Source organism: Ammospiza nelsoni, chromosome 3 (assembly GCF_027579445.1).
Source record: "Ammospiza nelsoni isolate bAmmNel1 chromosome 3, bAmmNel1.pri, whole genome shotgun sequence".
In the NCBI taxonomy this organism is placed as follows: Eukaryota; Metazoa; Chordata; class Aves; order Passeriformes; family Passerellidae; genus Ammospiza; species Ammospiza nelsoni.
Window position 1 is genome coordinate 21,232,661 of NC_080635.1, and position 21,005 is coordinate 21,253,665.

Genomic DNA, 21,005 nt, shown 5'->3' on the forward strand with positions numbered 1-21,005 from the left:
GTCTTACCTGCAAACCATTGTCATATGTATAATTTGTGATTTCTCATCAAATTAACTCTCTCCTTGCTAAGTTAGATTCTTATGATGTTTGCATGTTTGTGGAATTGAGTGTTGTCCTTAAAAGCAGCGGTTCTTGGCTGGTAGCAGGTGAATCCATCCTCTTGGGGCAAGGCTGTGCCTCTTCCCTGCTCAAGGCAGCAGAGGAGGAGGGTGGAGTTTTGCTCTCAGTCTTTGCAGAAAGCCAGCTAAGTATTTCTCATTTACCAGACTTCTATTCTGCTGGGCCCAGTATGTCTCTTTTCCTGAGTTGGATTGCATTTAGTGAAACACAAGTCTGTATTGACTTGAAAAGAAAGCATTTACTGAAGTCAAGAAAGTATTCACATTTACAGAGGTCTGCCCACATGTTATATCTGGTCCCATTCAATGTCTTTTACATTTATTTTTAGCCAATAAGGAAAAAAATATTGTAGAAATGACATAAAAAATCAAGTAATAAGCAAATAAAAATCTTAAAGAGATCAGGCTGAAAATGTCTAAAGCAGCTTTGTTTCTTCATGTGCTTTTGTATTGGCTTCAAGTAATTTGTCTTTAACTGATACATATTCTTCTCAACATACAGCTGAGTGTTAAGGACCTGACATTCAATGGCAAGCCACAAGAAGGCTGAAAAGGCAGCATCATGAATAGTGAACTCTCTCTTGGTTTCCTTGACACCTGCATAGTGCATACTGCCAACTATGATAAATGGAGCAGAAATATAGACACTTACTAAAAAGATGGAGCAGAAGTTAAAGGCTGGAGTGAGAGACATAGAAAGATGTATGCTTGATCTCACTTGGAAAGAGAAACAAATGGGTAGGGGAGCAAGTGAAGTTGAATGACATCTTGAAGACAGGAAAGGACTGAGGCTGAAGTGGCAGGAGGCCAGCAAGAAGAGCAGATGGGAGGTGGGACAAGTTTATTACCAAAGAGGCCATTGGATGGTAACAGTGCACATACTGCTAGAGAAACAGATGAGGTGAGCCGATCATTTTCCTGAATTCTATCTGAACGATTTTCCGATTCAGATTCCTCATTTCTTGAACTTGGTATACTTTTTGGGAAACTTCCCTGGCAGATGGAAGAAAACTGTGCCATGTGACATTCAGAAAAGCAATCATCAGAAAGACAGAGAGCAGGAGAGGGGAGTTAAGCTGTGTTCCAGAATATTTGAACTTGTGATCCAGAATATTTTTGTAAATGGGAGGTATTGTGTTTGTAATTCTAAACTATTGCCCCTGGAAGAGAAAAGTAACATTAGAGAAGCATATTTTTGTAAGGCTGAATTGGCCAGAACAGTTTTTCCCTTACTGTAGGGATTAGAGAAGATGTTGTTTGGCGTGATAGTGGCCGCTATTGTCTTACAAATCTTGTGTAAATTGACAGATGAGTGAGTCTGACCTGATGCTGGGAAAAAAACCCCAACAAACCAGCTGACCTTGCAAAAGCCCCAAAGAGCAGAAGAAGTGATGTTTTGCCTGCAGGGCTCATTAATTAGTTGAATTTCTCATCTAATCCTTCTGGGTCAGCTGTGTTGCTTAGTCTACTCCAGAAGGGACAGGCTTGTAGAAACCATCCTGACAGGTATCTTCAAGATGCAATACACAGGCATAGACTGTGTATGCATTCAGCAAGGTAAATGCTCCAACTTCTGCCCTTGTATGTTAATGAAGGGGTAGAAGGCTTATTTTCATTTGGATAGTTACAGCCTTTTAGATCATCTTATTTGAGATTAAAATAAACTTTGGACCAATCTGTGAAAAAATGTTTCACTTTGTTTTCTTCCTTACTCAGCTGCCACCTCTTGCTCCCACCTGTACTAATTGTCATTTTAATAAATTGACAAAAACAAGTAGTTCCAACAATGTAGTAGTGTGTGATAGCTCATAGTATCTCTGACACCACAGTCTAGAAAGATGTTTTAAAATACTGACATATTAGTAGCAGTTATTTAATTCTGTCCTATGTTTTATTTTGATCACAGCAAGCGTAAGAACTGAATTTTGCTCTGCACTGCACCCTATTCCCATGCCTTGTGTGAAGTTTGCTCGTGTGCCTGGGCAGTTGAAGGTAAAAGTGATCTGTCACCTTGACAGGGTTTGAGGGATCTGCAGTGCTCTAGGAAGTGTGATTCCAGGACAATGCCAGCTTCGTGCCTTCTCGGCAATAAAGCCATTCTTGGTGCTAAGGACAATAAAAGTTGGCTGTTCCCTTATGAGCATTTGAAGAGGCAGAATGCAGTGCTCCAGCCTCTTGCTCCAACTCATGCAGAGGCAACAACCAGAGAAGCTTTTGGTGCATCAGTATTAGTAAAATTTAAAACAATGGGCTGCTTTAAGGAGCTTTGGGTTTCCTTTGAATCCAAGTAAGTGCTCTGCCTTCCCCACTGTCTCTGTGCTTAACGGCCTTGTTTTTTGGCAATAGTAATATCATTTTGTGTTAACGTGATGATATTCATGCCTGTAAATCTTCAAAATTGTGTGAGTGAGAAAAAAAAGAGAATCACTACTCATTGCAACCACCTCTAGGGAGAAATTCAGCATTTGTTCAACAGCAAAGAATAAACTTTGGAAGTTCAGGACAATTAAAGTATAAGGCAGCAGTTTAAAATTCTGTGTGGCATGTAAAAGCATAATCTGCTTTAGAATATACTATTTGGGACAAAAAAAGGGACGCTTTACCGACTCCCTTTCCTTGCTTGCTACCCCAGATTACTTCTGTGTATACAAATAAACATGTGGATAACCCCCTTCACTATGAAGTTTCTTGTACTTGAGATTGAGGCCGCTTTTGTTACCTACCCTGAGTATTTGAGAGCAAGAGAGGGACAAGAAGACAGATACAATGTGTAAGTGCATGTTTGTATATACATATATATATAAAATGTAAAGCCAGACTAAAGCCAAAGTGTCTACAGAACCGTGTCACTGTAATTTTTTTCCTTGCTGTTTAAAGCCCTAGCCTGTATTATAGCTGGCTTAAGTCCTGTCATAACACAAGTTTGATCTGGAGGTTTCAGCTTGTGCGGGTTTTTTCGTGTCATTTCTAACTTTTAGATCAGACGATATTAATTTTGAAGGAATTAGCCGGAAATTTCCTCGTAGTGCAATGAAATGGCAATGAAATAGCCAGCCTAGCTGCTAAAGGTTTTCTAATGAAAACTGGGGTGAGATGGAATTTCCCTGATAAAAGGCTCTATAGGTTTCATCTGCTGTATTAAATACCAGCCTAAAAGGGACGGCGGGACTCACAAATGGTTGACTAGATATTATCTACTTTTACATTCCAGGGACACTCCTTTGCGCTCCAAACAAAGCCTGAAAACCCAGAGGGTTCGGGCTGTTTTCTTCCTTGTGGCTGGCGAGCTCCTTCAAAGTCTCGATGGCTTTTCCTTGTAATTTATTGTCATTCTCTCGGCCGGCTCCTTGCGGATGCCGTGCGAGCGTGGCCAGGTGTTGGTGTGACCGCCATCCCCCCAGGGCCGGGGGACGGGGGGACGCCAGGAGGTGCTGAGTGCTGAATGTTAAGCTCGTTCCTTTGTATGGCTCAGAAAATCTCTGTTGTCCGGAATTGTACAGATAAGGCCAGGCCCATTTGCTTCATTGTCAGGCAATGTAGCTGAATAGAAATGCAAATGTGACATAAGGGGACTGCGCTGGGGAGGCGTTTGCTGTTACTCCTCTAACAGTGCTCCTGGCTGTTGGAAAATTCCTGCAGAATCCGAGGGGTATGGAGGGGGCAGGTTTTTTTTTCTTTTTTTTTTCTTTTTTTTTTTCTTTTTTTTTTCTTTTTCTTTTTCTTTATTTTCCTTTTTTTTTTTTTTTTTTTAATAATTACCTATAGGTTATAGGGAAGAGTCTCCTAAAGAAAATGCCTCTCCCTTGCAGATGCTTTTATTTTTATGCAGTGGAACGGCTCGGTTTTAACTCCCTTATCAAGAACTGCATGCACTGCCCAGACTAAATTGGGAGCATCTCCACACTGTTTGACAAATAGATTTTTTGTAAACTGATTTAGCCTTTTCATTGTTTGCATTTCATTATATAGCAGACTTCATGTCACAAAATCGGTATTCATTCAAAATAGAGAATTTAGAGATAGGACTGTAGCCAGATAAAAAAATATTGCACAGCTCAGGTCTATTAACCATAGAATAATAGCAAGTCAGTGATCCAAGGGGTAGTTCTTCTGCAGGGAAGGGCTAACATAACGGAGGTCAGGAGTCAGACCTCAGGACTTCAAATGTGGCTGTCACCAGATTCACAAGTAAATCTACTGGGAAAACAGGGAGAATGAAGGGACCTTGCAGGACAAGGAGAGAGAAAGGCAGCCCAGCTCTTTCATCTTAAATCTGAGCCTTCTCAGTGGATGAAGAATAAAAGTCTGATTTGCTTAAGTGCTTCACTTTATTCAAAAACTCCAAGTTGCATCTTCCAAAGCATGATTCAAGGATCTAACTCAATCAGGTTCAGAGAATTTATTTAGAAAAATAGCACTAAAAGAGAGCCTATTCTTGTTTTTCTGCCAAATTCATTATTGAATAAAAGACTGTTAGCATTCTGAAAATATGTGTACTAAATGCAAACAGTGCAAAAGAATGCAGATACGGCCTTTAATAGCACTGGAGAAGTTTATGCTAATACCTTGGGAGCAGATAATCTGAATTTGGAGTAAACAGGTCAGTAGGAAGACTGAGTTGCAACTTTTCCTTTTGATATTTTATGTTTTAAAGCCTTTCCAAATTTTTAAGCCTATTGTTTCCTTGACAAAAATAGAGAAATTCTTATCTGTCTCTTAACAGTCACATTGTAATGGTTGTATGCAGAAATTGCTTTAGATTTTCTTGCTGTAACAGCTCCCTGGCATTATCCTCCAGCTTATAAACTGCAGCTGCTTTGGACATAGTCCTGGAAGGGTTCAAGGCAGGTAACAGCAAGGGTGTTCCCCAGGATATCAGTATTTCGTTGGGTAGTGTTGTTTGAACTCAGGCTCAGATAAATTGTAACCACATTATTCTGGGTTATCTGGTCAGTAAAGATACTGCATTATGGCACTAGTGTTAGATCTGTTCTCTAGATGCACAAAAATGGATGTACTTTCAGGAATTAGGTAATCAGGAATGTGTTATACTTTGTTAAAGCATTGCAGGTAATCGGGAATCTGTTCTGCAGTGCTAAAGTATTGAGTGGGGGGTGTGTGCTGCTCGAGTCAACGTGCATTTGTTTGAGAAAAGAATGTGAAATCGGACTGTCAACTGGAAGCTCTGTAAGCTTGGAGGGACAAAATTAATAAAGTGGTTTTTAACTAGAGTGAAAGATGGAGACACTTCTGTATGCATGTGTTGGTTCAGCTTACTTTCTTGCCACCTCTTTTTTGTGTGTGAAGATGCATAGGTAACCAAGAGCCTATAATATAATACATTTCACAGAATCACAGAATCACAGAATCACAGAATTTTCAAGACTGGAAGAGACCTATAAGATCATCTAGTCCAGCCGATGTTCTAACTGTTCAGCTAGATCATGGCAGCAAGTGCCACATCCAGTCTTTTTTTAAATTCTTCAAGGGATGATGCCTCTACCACCTCACTGGGTAAATGATTCCAGTTTCTGACCACTCTTTCTGTGAAGTATTTCCTTCTTACTTCTAACTTACATCTAGCTTGACGCAACTTGAGACTGTGTCCTCTTGTTCTATCCGTTGTCGCCCGGAGAAAGAGGCCGACCCCCAGCTCACTACAGCCACCCTTCAGGAAGTTGTAGAGAGTGATGAGGTCACCCCTGAGTCTCCTTTTCTCCAGGCTGAACAACCCCAGCTCCCTCAGTCGCTCTTCATATGGCTTGTGTTCCAAGCCCCTTATTAGTTTCGTTGCTCTCCTCTGGACACGCTCATTCCATGTGGTTTGTGTAGGTATAGGCACACACACAGACACATACCTGCAGTAATTGAACCAAATTGTTTGTGATACAAGTGTCAGAAGTGCAGCAAGTCTAAAGGCTGTATTTTCTGGATCAATTCACACCTTGAGTGACTGCTTTAGCAACGAAATATTGACTGGATCTGCTTAAAAGTCATACTGCTATTTTATTGCTTTATTCAGCATAATCAGAATTAAATAATTATCATTCTTACTTTTCCTTTTTTTATCTGTGGAAGAAAGACATTTATGTCATAGGCAAGTTAAACTTGATTACTGGAAATGTAACACCTGAAACAGGGGCAGAGCTGGTGGGAGGAATAAACAGCCTAATATGAAAACTGAATTTTGCATGTTTCTTTAAAAATAAGCTATAAATTCAAATTTGCAAGTAAATTAATAAAGCTGAAAGAGCACATGCATAGTGTTTACACCTTAACTATTATATGTGGAGCTAAAATCTATTGATTTGAGATTGAATAATTGAACAGGGCTAACTGTCTGGTCAATAGAAGTGAAGCTGCTATAGGACAGAAACAAAGTTGATAATAGAAGGCTTTAGCTGCAGAAGGATGTCATTATGATTATATGCTGTCATTTGAACATACATACTAATTAAGCCAGAAAAAAAGGTTTTCGTTGTATTAATGTAATGTAACACAGGTATTTTTGTTAAAAGTGTGACTCTTCAGTATTGTATTAATGACATTAATGCTCCCTTAAATGTTAGTGTACAAGTCTACTGGAGATAGCAGGATGCTGCACTTGTGTTGGTGTGCACTGCCATCTTCTTGGTGGGCTTTCTAAACATCCCACCCACCCCTAAAGGGAAAGGAATACAGCAGTGGTCAGCAGCATCTCAGTGCACCCTGCCACATCAGGCCTTGGGCTTTCAGGGGGGCTGGAGCTGAAGGGCCTGGGAAAAAAGCAATTGGTGGTGAATTCCACTTTTCTTTCAACTCCTGGAACCACACAGTTACCATCTGGAAGCTGTATATCCATGATAACCCATCTTTTAAGTCTCTTCATCTTAATGGCTGGGAGAAGTACAAGGAGTTCTTAATGTCTTCCTGTGCCCACAAGTAAGTGTTCAAGAAATAATCTAACTTGGAGTCTAAATATGCCTCTAAACAAAGTGTACATTTTTGAATGCTCAGTCATTCAGCTGATACAGGCTTTAAAAAAGGAAGGTATACTGAAACAAAAATCAGTGTTCTGTTGCTACAGGGAAAGGACAGGGTTCAGTGGCCTTCATGGAAGCCTCTACCTATTTTCTATCTGGGTGTCTAGAGATAAGGGTAGCTATTACTTTATGGGAGCAAGGATTTGTTTACTCTTGAGCATCTGAACTCAGCCTTTGTTACCAGTGGTTTCAGAGCTGTTAATTTCCCATGGTGAAAGCTCTTTTCACCAGCACAATCAGGTTATCCTGAGCTGAGGACGTTTCACTAGTCTCATTTGTCTTCAGTATTAATTCTGTGCCAAATTCTTGCTTCCTAAGTCAGTGAAATGTTAGAAGGGAGAGAATCTCACCTCAATCTTGGAGAGAACAGTTATAGGCTGCTTTATTATATTGAATTGTTCCTTAATAGTTATGGATAACAGGACAATCATGTCGAAAGTCCCTACTTGACAAACAGGCTGGGGGTTTGTGATTTTCAGTACTTAAAATAGATGCTTTCCTGAGGTTGGTGTTTATTGTAGCTAATGTGTGCTTAAATTAGCATTCCTTGCACCTTTAAAAAGTGCAACCCTTTTAATCCATTGTTTTAAAAAGCATGCATTAGATGTCAGAGAACATAAAGACAGCATGTAGAGATAACCCTGATGTAAGTGATAGTTCCAGTCATCTAGTGTATGGATAAAAGATTTCCAAGGCTTATGTTACTTGGCAGTTCAACATGATCTAGCTGTTTGTTAATCAGAGAACACGTGAAGAACAAAGGATGGAGAACAAAAATATTGAAAAAAGTGTTGTATAGCTAGAAGATGTACAGTGGGACAAGTAATGGGGAGGTAGGATTGGATAAAGCAGTCATGGAAACAATGAGCCATAAGAGGGCAAAATTTGTTTCACTTTGTTTCTCGTGACTTGAGTTTGTTGGTAAAGGGGATAACATTTTGTATTCAGGCAGAGAGCATGTTCTGTAAATCTCTTCAGTTACCCGTTCCCTGGATGTCGCAATAGATTAAGTCGCTGTGTGATGATATGACACCGCCATCACTCGTCTTCCTGGGATATTGCTGGAGGCAACAACAAACCTGTGTCTTTGGCACATGTGAAGGAATTTAGTGCTTGAGGGGTTAAATTACACAGGCTCCCCTGTGGATCAGCTTATGCTTGGACAGTAATAATAGCAATAACATTAATAATAAAAATGCCAGAGCGAAGGGAGCGGAGGGGGAGCAGGAGGCAGAGGAGTGATGGAAGAGGGGCCGGGAGTGCCGGGGTGGGCAGGCAGGCTGGAGGGAGCGCTCTGGACCGCAGGTGTCCCGGCCCCACGTCAGATGTCGTAGGAGCCTCTGCGACATGGACATGCACAAATAGACGGCACAAAAGCTTTGAGGGTGGTTGGTGGCTCTGTGCGTGTCTGCGCGCTCGCTCCGAGCCATGATATCCTAGGGCAGTGTAACAAGCAATTCATGTCAGCTCACGGTAAAGATTATTGGTGTTTTCACTGGGGAAATATTTACGTCTTCTTCTTCTATTTTTAGCGTTTTGAGCTTGCAGCCAGGTAGGAGGGCAGGTGGGGGAGTGGGGAGAGACCCATTGAGGGACCTGTCTCATCCCTCAGTTAGATGGAGCTAAACCCCTAATCTTGCTTAGGAATAGCTGCTGATGCTAAGTTTTCTTCTTTCCCTTCTGGTTTAGTGGGATATTACATTTCACTGCAGTATAGGTGATAGAATGGGATGTCAACTGGTATGTTTTGATTCTAATAGAAAGCATAAACACATTTTAAAGAAGGCACTTTACATAGGTGAGGCCTCCAAAAAAAAAACAAAAACCACACCAACAAAAGGTAATGTAAGTGCAGAATAAATCATTGGGGGTTTAGGTTTGCCTTTTTATTTTTTAAATTCCTGGATAGAAAAACCATCACAGTAAAAGACAGCCATTTATTGCATTGCTGGGGGGGAAAAGAAACCAAAACAAAACAGAAAACAACAAACAAAAAGAGAGATCTGAATTTGTTCTCTTTCAGATTTGTTGTTTATCATAGTAATCCTTCTAGTGAAAGGGGCTAATTTACTCTTTCTATAGGAATATTTTAAGTATTATTATCATAATATCACAGCTGCTGAAAAGGTCTAAAATAGGGCATTGACCTTGAACGTGTTCCTGCGTTTAGTATGTGGTGCTTAACATTCAAGAAACAATACAACTGCAACTCATTTATTAATGTATAATCTCAAAATGTTAACTCTTGCTCTGTAAAAACATGCCACAAGGATTGTAGAAAGCTTGCAGTATCCCATGAAGTACATGTGGTATTTTATCAGTGTAAATATGTATAAGATTTTCAAGATTTCTGCTGGGAATACTCCATAACTAAAGTAAGTTTTCCCTTTGGTACTGCACTAGTTTATGATTTAATTTTTACTGACATTCCACCAGTCATATTATTAGCTTCACAAAATGAAAGTGAAATAATCCTGTATTAATTAAACAGAGCAACTGAATTCCCTCAGTCATCTTATCCTTGGCTGTCTGAGACAGTAATGTACTTCAGTTTATCTGAAGAAACTTCCACTAAAAAAAGAGCTTGGGGTAATAGTGAGATATCCATATTGAAGTGTGTGCCTGAATTATCTTTAGGGAGGAGACCTTTTTTGGTGGGTGACAGGCAATGTGCATGCGGCTTCCTTCTTCTGGTGTTTTTTTTTCTTTCTCCTTTTTTTTTTTTCTTTTTTTCCTTTCTTTCATTTTGTCAGAGGCTTTGGAAAAGGTGTTTCGTCAAGAGAATATTTATTTATAGCAGTGTGAACAGATTCTATTCTGTACCAGTGAAAGCAGTCATTTAAATACCCATGCCCTTGAAAATAAAACAAGGAGAAAATATGGAGTATTTATTTGAGACCAGATAAATTGAATGTAGTTCAGTAACATGGTAAGGCAATTGCTGTTATTTCACAGAGACATTTTTTATGTGCTGGGACTGAATGTAGCAGCAAAAGCTAAAAGCCTTGCTCCATGTATTTGTGAACACACTGTGGAAAAGTTCTAAGGAGCATCAGAGATTGTGTTGTGTGAGCTTTTCCCCCTAAGATCAAAACAAAGAGTAATTAATGCTAAATACAGACTGAAGAGGCAGATGGCTTTCAAGTAATAACTTGATAGCATTTGTCCAACTATGTACAAACAGGTGAGCAGAATTTGGAACTTTTGAGGTGTTAGCTTTTTTAATTCATTAGCAGCATATCCAGGGGTGCACCAAGTGCCTTCCAGTGAGAAGCACAAAAGAGGAGTTGTCAGTGGCAGTACTAATGTTAATGTCACTGTAGCACTGAGTGAGATCACATCTGAGTTGTGGTTCTTTAAGGAGTGGTTGTGAATAAAGAAAAGATCACATATTTGATGACACTTCAGTATTTATTTCAAACTCTTAACAATATGGTATTTTCCAGCTGGACACTGAATAAGCCTCCATGGTGTATTGCAAATCTTTATCTAAAGTATGCTTATTCCCAAATAAATCCTCAGCAGCTACCAGACTTTCCTATTCTTGCAGCTTCCCTGCTGGCTTGAGCTTGTTGCTCCTTTTGGTAAATACACATTTAACACAGAGCACTGTGAGGTTTCTGTGAAGTGCCACTGAACCTCACCTCAGCTGCCTTGAGGTGGGTGTGCTTTAAGAATCTGGCTCTTCTGATGCCTTGAAATGTCTGTAGTATTTAGATGTGAAGATGCTTAAAGATGTACTGTTTGGCACACAGGAAAGATTAGATTCACAGAGAGACATGGAAATGTAGGTGCTGCTCAGCAATGCCCCTTGACTGGAACAGGCACTCCTGACAATTTTTTCTTTCCTCTCTCTTGATTCCATTAGCACTGTTTTGTATGGACTCCTTGTGGTAAGATTTTGCACTGTACATTTTGATAAGTTATTGCAGATGTGTGTTTGCATGCATGTTCCTATTGTGTATTTCCTGATAAAATTCAGTAAACTGCTACCTGGATTGCCTTCTCCCCCCCCTACTTCTGGCTACTGCTTTTATTTATTTCTACAGAAGGGCTTAAAATGAAGCTACAGTTAGCCCCAGTTTATTTGCTGCAGTAATCTCTTTCTTATATTTTTTTTCCACTCTCCCCAAACTGATCTGTAACTGTGAAACCCAAGTTCAAGAATGTAGCTGGAATTCCAGGCCCCAGTCTGGTGGAGGTGACACTTTCAGTCCCTGGGGGAAGAAGCCAACTGCTTTGTTTATCAACATGCAAAGTGCAGCACAGTATTTCTGGTTCTCCAAGAGGCAGCACTGGCAGGGCAGAGAGCTGCTTGCTTGGATCGAAGATGCTCGATAGAAAACTGGTGATGGCTCCGAGGGGCAGAGGAAAAATGCATTATTTGGGGGTGCAGAGGAGGATGGGGGATAGCAAGGTATTGGAAACTATGGGAATGTGAAAATGAGGGCTTACAGGAAGACAGACCATGTCAGAAGGAGAGACCATCGTGCTTCAGCCTCTGAATATAAAATCTAAGGAGATAATGAACAAAAGTAGGAATGAAGCTAACCTGTGCTTCGGTAAGTTTCAGAATGGATTAGCTGTCAGATGTTCAGGAGGGCGTATTCCAATGAATGTAATACAGAAAAGTGACCACATCAAATCACACATGCGCAGGGGATAATTTACGACTGATATTTATATAAGAAAAAGACATATACATGCAAAGATTTAAAAGCATTTTGGAATAAAAAATACTGAAAAATAGACATTTTGGGTATAAATCTATAAACAGACATACTCTTATATACTTATAAATCTATACACAGAGATACTCAATACAAACAATATATTTGTATTTGTGTTTTGCCCAAGTGCACATGTAAATCAGTTTGTAGGAACTGCATTTTGAGTTTATATTGTCATACAGATAACTATACATAAAGACATCCTATTCCAGTTCTGATTTGATTCCAAAATCTACATTTATCAAATTGTTACTTAAAGAGGATGTTCTAACAGAGTAACATGATTTAATGCCTCCTGTTTTAAAATTTGGTAAAACTGATTTTTTTGTCCCTGATGTTTCTACAGAGTACTTAAATTTTACTCTACATTTCAGAGCTTTTTAATTCACTGCTCACAAGCAAATTTACATCTTAATTACAGAGTTCACATTTAACAATATAGACAGCATAATGCTACTAGTAATTAAGCTTTTACTACCTGCTTTTGTACAGTAGTTTGAGCTGTAGTTTTGCTGTCTGAGTTCTGATTCCTAAAATTGCAGGTATTTATACCAGGTTTGTAGGAAGCAGGCCCAGTTTTCACATAAGGTTAAATACAGAATGCTGGAATCTCTTAGTTGTAAGCATACACAAGCATGTCTGTTGAACCTATATATGTTGGGATTTGGTTCTGTTGCTGTATATTTTTTTTGTAAAATGCTGTGAGACAGATCTGGAGAGGGCATTTCTGTGAATAGTATTACTGCATTCTGAGGGTTCACACTGATTTGTTTTGATCTAAAAGACTGCCATTTGCATCATGTTAGGGCTCCAGTCACAAAAGATTTTGTAAGAGTTAAGCTGCATTCTAAGAAATTATTGTCTTTCCAGTGTCGGTTTGGCTTTTTTCTGGACAGAAACAGCCTGCATCTGTTTTCACTGGTAGGGACAGAAACGCTTTGAACCTGGAAAATACATATGGTGCGTTAATTGGAATGTTAGGTAAAGGTGGTAGCTTTTGAGAAAAAAGATTTATCCCATATTCATTACTGATACTTTCAAAACAGGATATGTGCATGTGTTTCAGGGCAAACAGTGTCTCTAATGTCCCTAAACCTGAGTACATTTTTTGTGCTGGAACAAGTTTAATCAGGAATCTTTCATACGCCAGAGAACAACTCTGAGCTGGCTCTAAGCAGTGCTTTGCTGGAACCGGGCTTGGTGATGTTTATGCAAGCATGCCTACAGGGATATGTGTTTATTGCCCTTTCAGTTCAGCAAAACTTACTTTACAGAAAACCCAAACCCCCAAACACTGTAGAGGTCTAGGCACCCTCCCAGATTTACCACTGCAGAGCTGCTCCAGTGCAGCCCTTATCTCATTAAAATGAGGCAGGCTGAGTTGGTCCACTCTAATCCCTGCACACTAACAGAGGAAATCGATCAGTTCGGGATCTTTTCTTTCTAATTTCTAAATATACACATCTAAACATACAAATACTCGTTTAAGGGCAGATGCTTTATATATTTATATTTAAATAAACACACGCCCCCGTGTTGTATAGGAACACGCGTACCTGTATTCGCTCCCAGTTGCACCCATAATGCTAAGGACTGGATTTGTGCTCGTTTCGTAAGGAATTTTTTTTAACTAGGTAGAAAAGGAAACTTTGAATTTTAAATAGGAAACTATATATCTCTATATTAGATAGTTGTGTAATTTTTGTATGTTTTTATGTATAATATCACATATACATAGTCAAATTCCAGCCCGCTCCCCCTCCCCTTTCCCCTCAAAAGCAACTCGCACGACAATGAAAAGTTGAGTTACCCGGAGGCTTCGGCAGGCCGCGCTTGGCGTTATAATTATTTGTTTTTCCCCGGCGCCGAGCAGTTCCAAAGGTTAGGGAAGCGGCGTTCGGGAGAGCGCGCCGGGAGCCGAGCGCGGCTGCCGCCACAGCCAAACGCCACGGCCGGCAGCGGCGGCGGCGCAAACTTCATCCTCTACCTTTGCGCAGAGTCCTTAACCGGGAGCCTGCCAAGGTACCTGCCGAAGTTGGGGCGGGAAGGGAAGGGAAGGGAAAGGAAGGGAAGGGAAAGGAAGGGAAGGAAGCGACGGCGGGAAGCGGAGCGGGCAGCCCCGGCCGATCGCTCGGTGGGTCGGTCCGGCGGCGCAGGCACGTCCGCGGGCTCTGCCCCGGCCGCCGCCGCCGCCTCAGGCCGCTCCCCCGTCCCCACCCTCTACCTGCCGCGCGCCCCGCGCGCCCCGCGCGCCGGGCCGCCCCAGCGCCCCTGGCGCCTGATTGGCCGCGGCCGCACCAATCGGCCGTCCCCCCGGGCCGGGGGGATGCATATGTACAGCCCTGCTGCATATTCATGAGCTCCGCGCGGGGCTTTAAGTCCTTGATTAGGCGCGCGGGCGAGCTTTTGGTCCCCGCCCGCCGCCGCCGCCGCCGCCGCGCCCGGAGCGCGCCCGTGCCAAGTGCGCGGCGCTCGGCCACGGAAACTTTGCTTTCACCGCGGGGGCGCACGGAGGATGGTCGCCGGGCGCACATGGATTCGGTAGAACTTTGCCTGCCGGAGCCGCTCTCCCTGCACTACGAGGAAGAGTAGGTACCGCTCCCCGCCCCCACCCCACCGCCGCACGCCGCCTGCCCCAAACATGACAGGCGCCTAAGACGCCGCTGCAGGTAACGCTGCGCCGCGGCCGCGGGCGGGAGCCGGCCCGGGGCGCTGCGCGGCCGCTGCGCGCCGTGGGGGGGCCGGGCGGGATGCGCCCGGCGGGAGCGGCGCTGGCGGCGGGCGATCCCCGGCCCCGCGGCCGCCCCGGCGCTCGCCGTCTGACAGGTGCGCCGGCGGAGAGGCGGCGGCGGGCGGGAGGGCGCCGGCCGGGAGCGGCCGCCGGCGCGGTGCCCGGCGCAGTGGCGGCCGCCGGTGCGGTGCGAGCGCCCTGCCGGGGGGCGCCGCTCCGGACCCGCGGCGGCAGCGGCCGGGGAGGCGGCGTGGGGCACTTGGCGGGTCCGCGGCGCACGGCGTGTCCCTCCCCGCCGCTGCTGCTCCCTACAAAGGCGGCCGAACACACTTTTTGAGGAGCCGCAGTTCTTGGCTGGCACTTCTCAGCTACCTGGCGGAGTGACTCCGGCGGAAAGCCTGGCGCCCAAACAGAACCGGGTGCTCTGGGGCTGAGGAGCGGCTCCCGAACTTGGTTTCAGCCCGCCGCCGGGATTAAACAGCTCTCCCGGTGACGGGAGCTGTCACCGGTTCATTTTTCTCCTTGTCGAGCCACTTACGTCGCTGTGCCCCGTGTTAGGCCGGCAGTGACAGACGGGAGCGCCGAGGAGAAGCCCCGGCCGGCGGCCAGCATCGCCCCCGCCGCGGCCGCCGAGAGGCTGCTCCGGAGGTGACAGTGTACTATAGGTGGATGCCCACTAGCTGTCCTTACTGCCTGCACACTGACTGCATGGCTGCTGGTAATTAAGCCAGGCATGAAAAGTGAATTGCCGTGATCGCATGTTGGGGAAATAAGATGGGAAGTAACAAACAGCCTGGCTCGCAGGAAGGGGACGCGGGGAAGACCCACTGCTTTTCTTTACCCACAGTGTTTTGGGGGTAAAGAAAAGCATATAAACAGAGGTAGGGTGCCCTCTCAGCTATGCCTTATAGGTCAGTGCACTGTATGCATATAGTGTAAGATAGCTTCATAATATAAGAATACAGTTTCCACAGCTTTTACTAACAATGACACGTTTTTCATAAAATACATAAAAAGACAATAAGTTGAGTATTTTATGGTTGTGGGGTTTTTTTTGGGTTGCCTTTTTTTTTTGGTGGATGTTTTAACCCTCCCACCCCCCCAAAGCAGCTTTCTTGAATTTACCTTCTTACAGCTAATTTGAATGATTAGTTTAGATAAGCCTCTTAGAGTAGATGCATTTAAATGAAATCGGGGCACATGTCTTTTTGGCTCTGGTGCAAGATTCGAACTAATTTTTTTCTTCCTTTGACTCAATTAAAAGTCATCTCAGAACACTCCTAATATATTGTCTGAGTGCAGGGCTGGAGGCATGTGGGATTGAGTGGACACAGAGAAAGAACTAACATTCAGAAACATATCTGCTTCTCCATCTCAATTAATAAATACCAGAGTTTTGCATGTTATTAATATCCGTAATAACTGGGATTTAACTACATACTGTAACATGCATGTGCACATGTAAGCATAAGGACGTACATGTAGGAGTTTCTGCAGCTCTTATGGATGAGGGTAGAGAGGATTCGAGCTAGAAATTGTCTAAACATTTTGGGAGTGCGCAGATATCTGTCTGACCATCACTAGGTATGCTTTGATTTTAAGGCAGAGCTTGTTAAAGAATGCGATAACTTAAAGCCAGCCGCAGTCTTAGCTTTTTGCTCTTTCAGCAATAACAATAGCACTAATAATTACTAATAGTTAATAAGCTAACAGATGCAATAAATATATCTGCTCATTTTGACATATGTGTCAGTTTAATAATTTTAAATTAATCACTGCGTTCATAACGGGAAATCTCCTTCAACCTCTGATTAAAATGTAACATTGACTAAAGGATTATAGAGCGGACTTAATTTTACCGACTGTTTTAACAGTTGTCACAGCTGTTGGAAGAAGGAAAGGCAATTGAAACACTCAAAAAAGCAGGGGGGTAGGAAGGGGAGAGAACAGAAGTAGTTTAGTAAATTTAAACACGGTCTCTGAATGCCAAACATAGAAAATTGGGGAGATTTGTAACTCCAGAAAGCTTCTGTGCGCTGTGTATGTTTTGTGGCTCACTGTGTTTCATTCATTTGAGCATGTAGCTGCTTTCCCAGTTTCTCCATTTAAAAGTGCGCAATAATGTTTATATGTGAAACAAATTCATCTGTTCCCGTGCATAGATTTTCATTTTACAACAGACCCGATACGATACTCTGACGACAAGAAATAAAGGTTGCATAAAAGGGCTGTAATGTTTAAAAAGTGGACGTAGGTGTCACAGCAAGTGAGTACTTCAGTGCAGTGGTGGCTGGTGTACATATTTTATATTTTTCTAACCATTTTCATGTTGCAATGTCGGAATGATCTGTGGAGTCACCCTGTGAGTCTGGCCGGGTTGTGTTTGTGTATGGATGAGTATGAGTGTGTGTGTTACTCACATGTACATATATTTGTGTGTTTGTATGTGCACTAGGTGATTATGTGCTAAACATAAAAGAGTTTGTGTCAGTTTCACTCTTTAAAATATTTTGGCATAGCCTCAAATTGCTGAAGAATTTTTTTTAGAAGTGTCTTTTATTCGTAAGGGCAGGAAAGGGGCAGACTGAAGAACGCTTCTTTGTGAGGTGGGAAGCAGCACTTTATTCCGCTCCATGATTTCTCCAGGCTCTGAAGGTCTTTAACCTCACCCGTTTGCCTTATTCGATAGCTTGTTGTAGTTGTTCCTGAGAAATGAAGTCCCAGGCTGGTGTTCTGGTGGGTACCCCGTGTGTGGGGTGGCACCGAGCCCCAGCCTGGGCTCTCCCCTTGGGCAGCAGGCAGGCCTTGGTCCCTTCCTCCTTCCCCGTTCCGGTGATGGGGCTTTGCTTTTTTGGTTCTGCTATACTGGTGGCAAGTTTTTGAATCCTGCAGGAAGTATAAAGGGTTTGTGCTGAAATGCCTACCTGGCAGATTTTCCTTTACTGGCGCTTACCCCTCTTTTAGTGATGGGTGCTCATTTTAATGTGTTTATGGTTGTGCTCTTTTATTTACTGAGCCTGGTGCGTTGCAGCGGTAATTAACCCATGTTATTAGCAAAGCCCTTGTGGATATCCATTAATTCTCTTGAATGGCTGATCATTTTTTCCATACTTTTCCCCCCTGTTTTTTCCTAAGAATCGCTGTCCTTTTTCTGACAGACCTTAAGCTTTAACATTTCCTTCAAATTTCTTTTTGAAGTGAGGCAGGTAGAAGGGCATCATCCCCATAGTTCCATAATAAAGAATAACTATTGTCTTAACAAACTGTTGTCAGAGATGCTAATGGGAAGCAAAACAACTGTGAGAATCTGTAGGGAACAATTTATTTAATTATTATTTTTCAAAACACATGCTTAATGATAAGAAAAGAGATAAGAATTTTCTTAGCCCTTTTTTTTTTTGTGTAGCTGCATTAGCTGTTGTGAATATTTTAACGTTCATATTTTAATCAAATTTCAACTTAGTTAATAGCACTTTGGGCATTTAAAAAATATTGAGCCAGCAGAAAAATACTTGTGCTTGCACTGCTGAGAAAAGATAAGGGCCACCTCATTAGCCAACCCTACTTTTGCAATTAATTTCAAATACATGGTGCTATTCATCAAATAGAGAAGGTAACTTGTCTATGATAATATTTAACAATACTTGAAGCCCACTTTGCTTAGAGTAGCTAAAAAGTATGATATGTCTATTCTCACATATATGTCAGTCCACATGCTATGCTGCTATTTCTGTATATTGCAAAGTTATGATAGAAAAATTGTGGTATAAAAGTATAATATATTCATGAACAAATGACAAGATTATTCATTTTACAGAACTGTTTTTAAAGGACGGACCCTGGGCCTGCACAGAGGTTGCTTGCACCTCTGTGGAAGTATAAGTAAAAATGAAAAAATTGCTTATTTAACCTTTCAAGGAAGTATATAAAATAATTACTTTTTTGCTTAGAATAAGTAAAATGTATAGGAGAAGTAGGAAAAAAAAAGTGAAATAAATTCTTGCTCCTATTGAAGCCTGAAGTAGCCTCTGTCTATAAGAGAAGCTTTGCTATGAATTCTTTTTCATAGCAAATTCATGGAGGGAAGAAACAATAAAATGTTGATCCATTACAAGTGCATATGAGCCTCACGCTACCGAGCTCTCTAGAGGAAATCTGTGATTATGCTGGGCCAGTTTGTTCAGTTTTTATCTCTTTTACATCCACTGGCCTTGTATTAAATTGTCATTGTCCTAAAGCACATGAGAGAGAAATGAATTGCATTTCTCGACATGCTCTGACAGTGAAATATTTAGCCTCTCTGTCTCCAATCATACTCATATGTATGTTTGATAGTGCAGGGATGACACCAGCAGTCGCTGCAGCTTGACACTCCACTTATTACCCGTTCTTTTACATTTCGTGTATCGTCCTTTAGGCTTGACTTAGGGACTCATACGTGCACAGCCCTGTCTGTAGCAGCATGTACGTATGTGGTTTTGTTTTGTGTATTTGCATTTTGTGTGAAATCTTCTGCCTGTGCACAGCAAGTTTTGTGTTCAAACACGTTTATATCCATGCCTCTGTGTGTGTTCCAGGTGTATAGTGTGTTCCTTATGCAGTTTTGGCAATGTACATCTATTGTTGTGTGTTAGCCACAGACATATACACAGTAAGTATATATATATATATATATATATATATATATATATGCAGAGCTATATAACTTCCTTCTGTGCAGTTGCTTGTCAAAAAGCAGCTGCCTTTATGTGGGTTTTTTCTTATCCACGAGAAAAGAGCTGGCCAGCAATGTAAAGTATTTACACCTCACTTTGTAGTAGGTTCTCCATGTAATCTAGCAGGTTTTGTATTGTACTCACAGTTTTGCTTTTAAAAGATGCTGTATGTTTTTATAAAATTTTTCTCTTACAAGTAAATGAGAAGTCTAATATTTATTCACATTTCTATAAGTTTTGGCCGTCAAACAGATTTATTTTTTCAGCTAAATATGTCCTTGGACACAGTTATATTTACATCCAAAGAATATAATTATTTTTAGGGGGGAAAGCCTCCTGCATGTGGCTGTTGATATACACCATGATGTCCTCAGACAAAAATATAAAACACATATGCGGTTTTAATGCTCCTTAGTCCTCTCTAGAAGTCCTATAGTTGTGGGGTTTTTGTTTTCTTCTTTTGTTGTGGTTCTGTTGTCCAGAAGTGAAAATACTATTTTTACTATTTTAACATTAAAGAAAAATGTTAAACTGAATTTGTATACTGCCATTTCAGATGGTACTGCTTAATTATTCTTTAAAGGACTTGGTATTGCTTTTTCAGTAGCACTTTGGAGACAAGCTTCTGTAGGATATTGCCTTTTGACTTCTGTGTCTTACGAAATAATTTCTGTATTTTCGGTGTTATAAAAGCTTTAAATCTCTTGGGTTTGTTTACATAATGCTGGTAATGTTTTTCAATTAATTTGTATTTCCTTCAAATGAAGAAGAGCTTTTCTCTTTGCTGTTCCTTAAGATAACAGGTTTGCATCAAAGGGAATCTTATCTAATTTCCAATTATTTTCCTCTTTTAAGTAGCATAGCTTTTAAATCAGAACGTCATTACCCATTTCTTCTAAAATTGAAATAAAATTCATTTTTTCACTTCAGCTTCTTATGCTTGCTAGAAAAATGTTTATTAGCAGCCTAATGAAAGTTAGAGCAATAGAAGTACTTTTACAGAGTAAAAGACAAGCATATGCTGTTTTTCTGTACCGCTGAATGTCTTATTCTTACCATGGGGCACCAGCCTGAATTTTTATGACATCTAGGTGAAATTTTCTTACTTGGGTCAAAATTATTTACAAGGCAAAGCAAAACAAACAAAAAAACCAGCCACAAAACTTAATATTTTGTGACGCTAATACAGAACCTTAAGTATGAAATTGGAGGCGGATCATCATACACTGTGGTAAGTTAGTATCGCGGGGTGTATGAAATAGAAGGCCTTGTCCTCAGTCTAATCAAGCCATTTATAATATCCTTCTACATAATTGTGCACATTTATTTATATGATAGCCTGCTGAAATATGATTAGTTACCCCTATGCACACAAGAATAGTTGAAATATATCCTTTCGTCATACAATGAAAATCATATTCTCTTTTCCTGAGTAAAAACTCTTTGCAGTTTTGAGCTGCTGTCTTTATATGGGAGGGCAGATTCTCTTAAAGGGTTGTATTCTGAAACCAAACTTTAAGATGCAGTGATTAGAGGTTTTTCAAGTTATTACTCTGTAGCTTCGTATAGATGTCTCTTAGCACTCTGTGTGCCTTCGTGTTGCTGTAAGTGGAAAAAAAAAACCCTGCACATCTCCTTTTCATCATTTTGATTGGAACTACATACCATATGTAATGTGTTTTGGCAG

General features: G+C 41.5%; 1 protein-coding gene across 8 annotated transcripts in view; it reads left to right on the forward strand.

The window, feature by feature from the left end:
- The window catches only part of ESRRG (estrogen related receptor gamma), a 372,987-nt gene that overhangs the window by 199,425 nt on the left and 152,557 nt on the right, over positions 1-21,005 (forward strand). Inside the window, exon 1 of one of the 8 annotated variants that reach the window (XM_059467351.1) lies at positions 14,350-14,460. The exons of the other annotated variants lie outside the window; for them this stretch is intronic. Coding sequence (XP_059323334.1) covers positions 14,405-14,460 — 56 coding nt within the window. The 5' untranslated portion in view covers positions 14,350-14,404. Of the gene's footprint in view, positions 1-14,349; positions 14,461-21,005 lie in introns of those variants that run through there. 8 annotated transcript variants of the gene reach the window in all.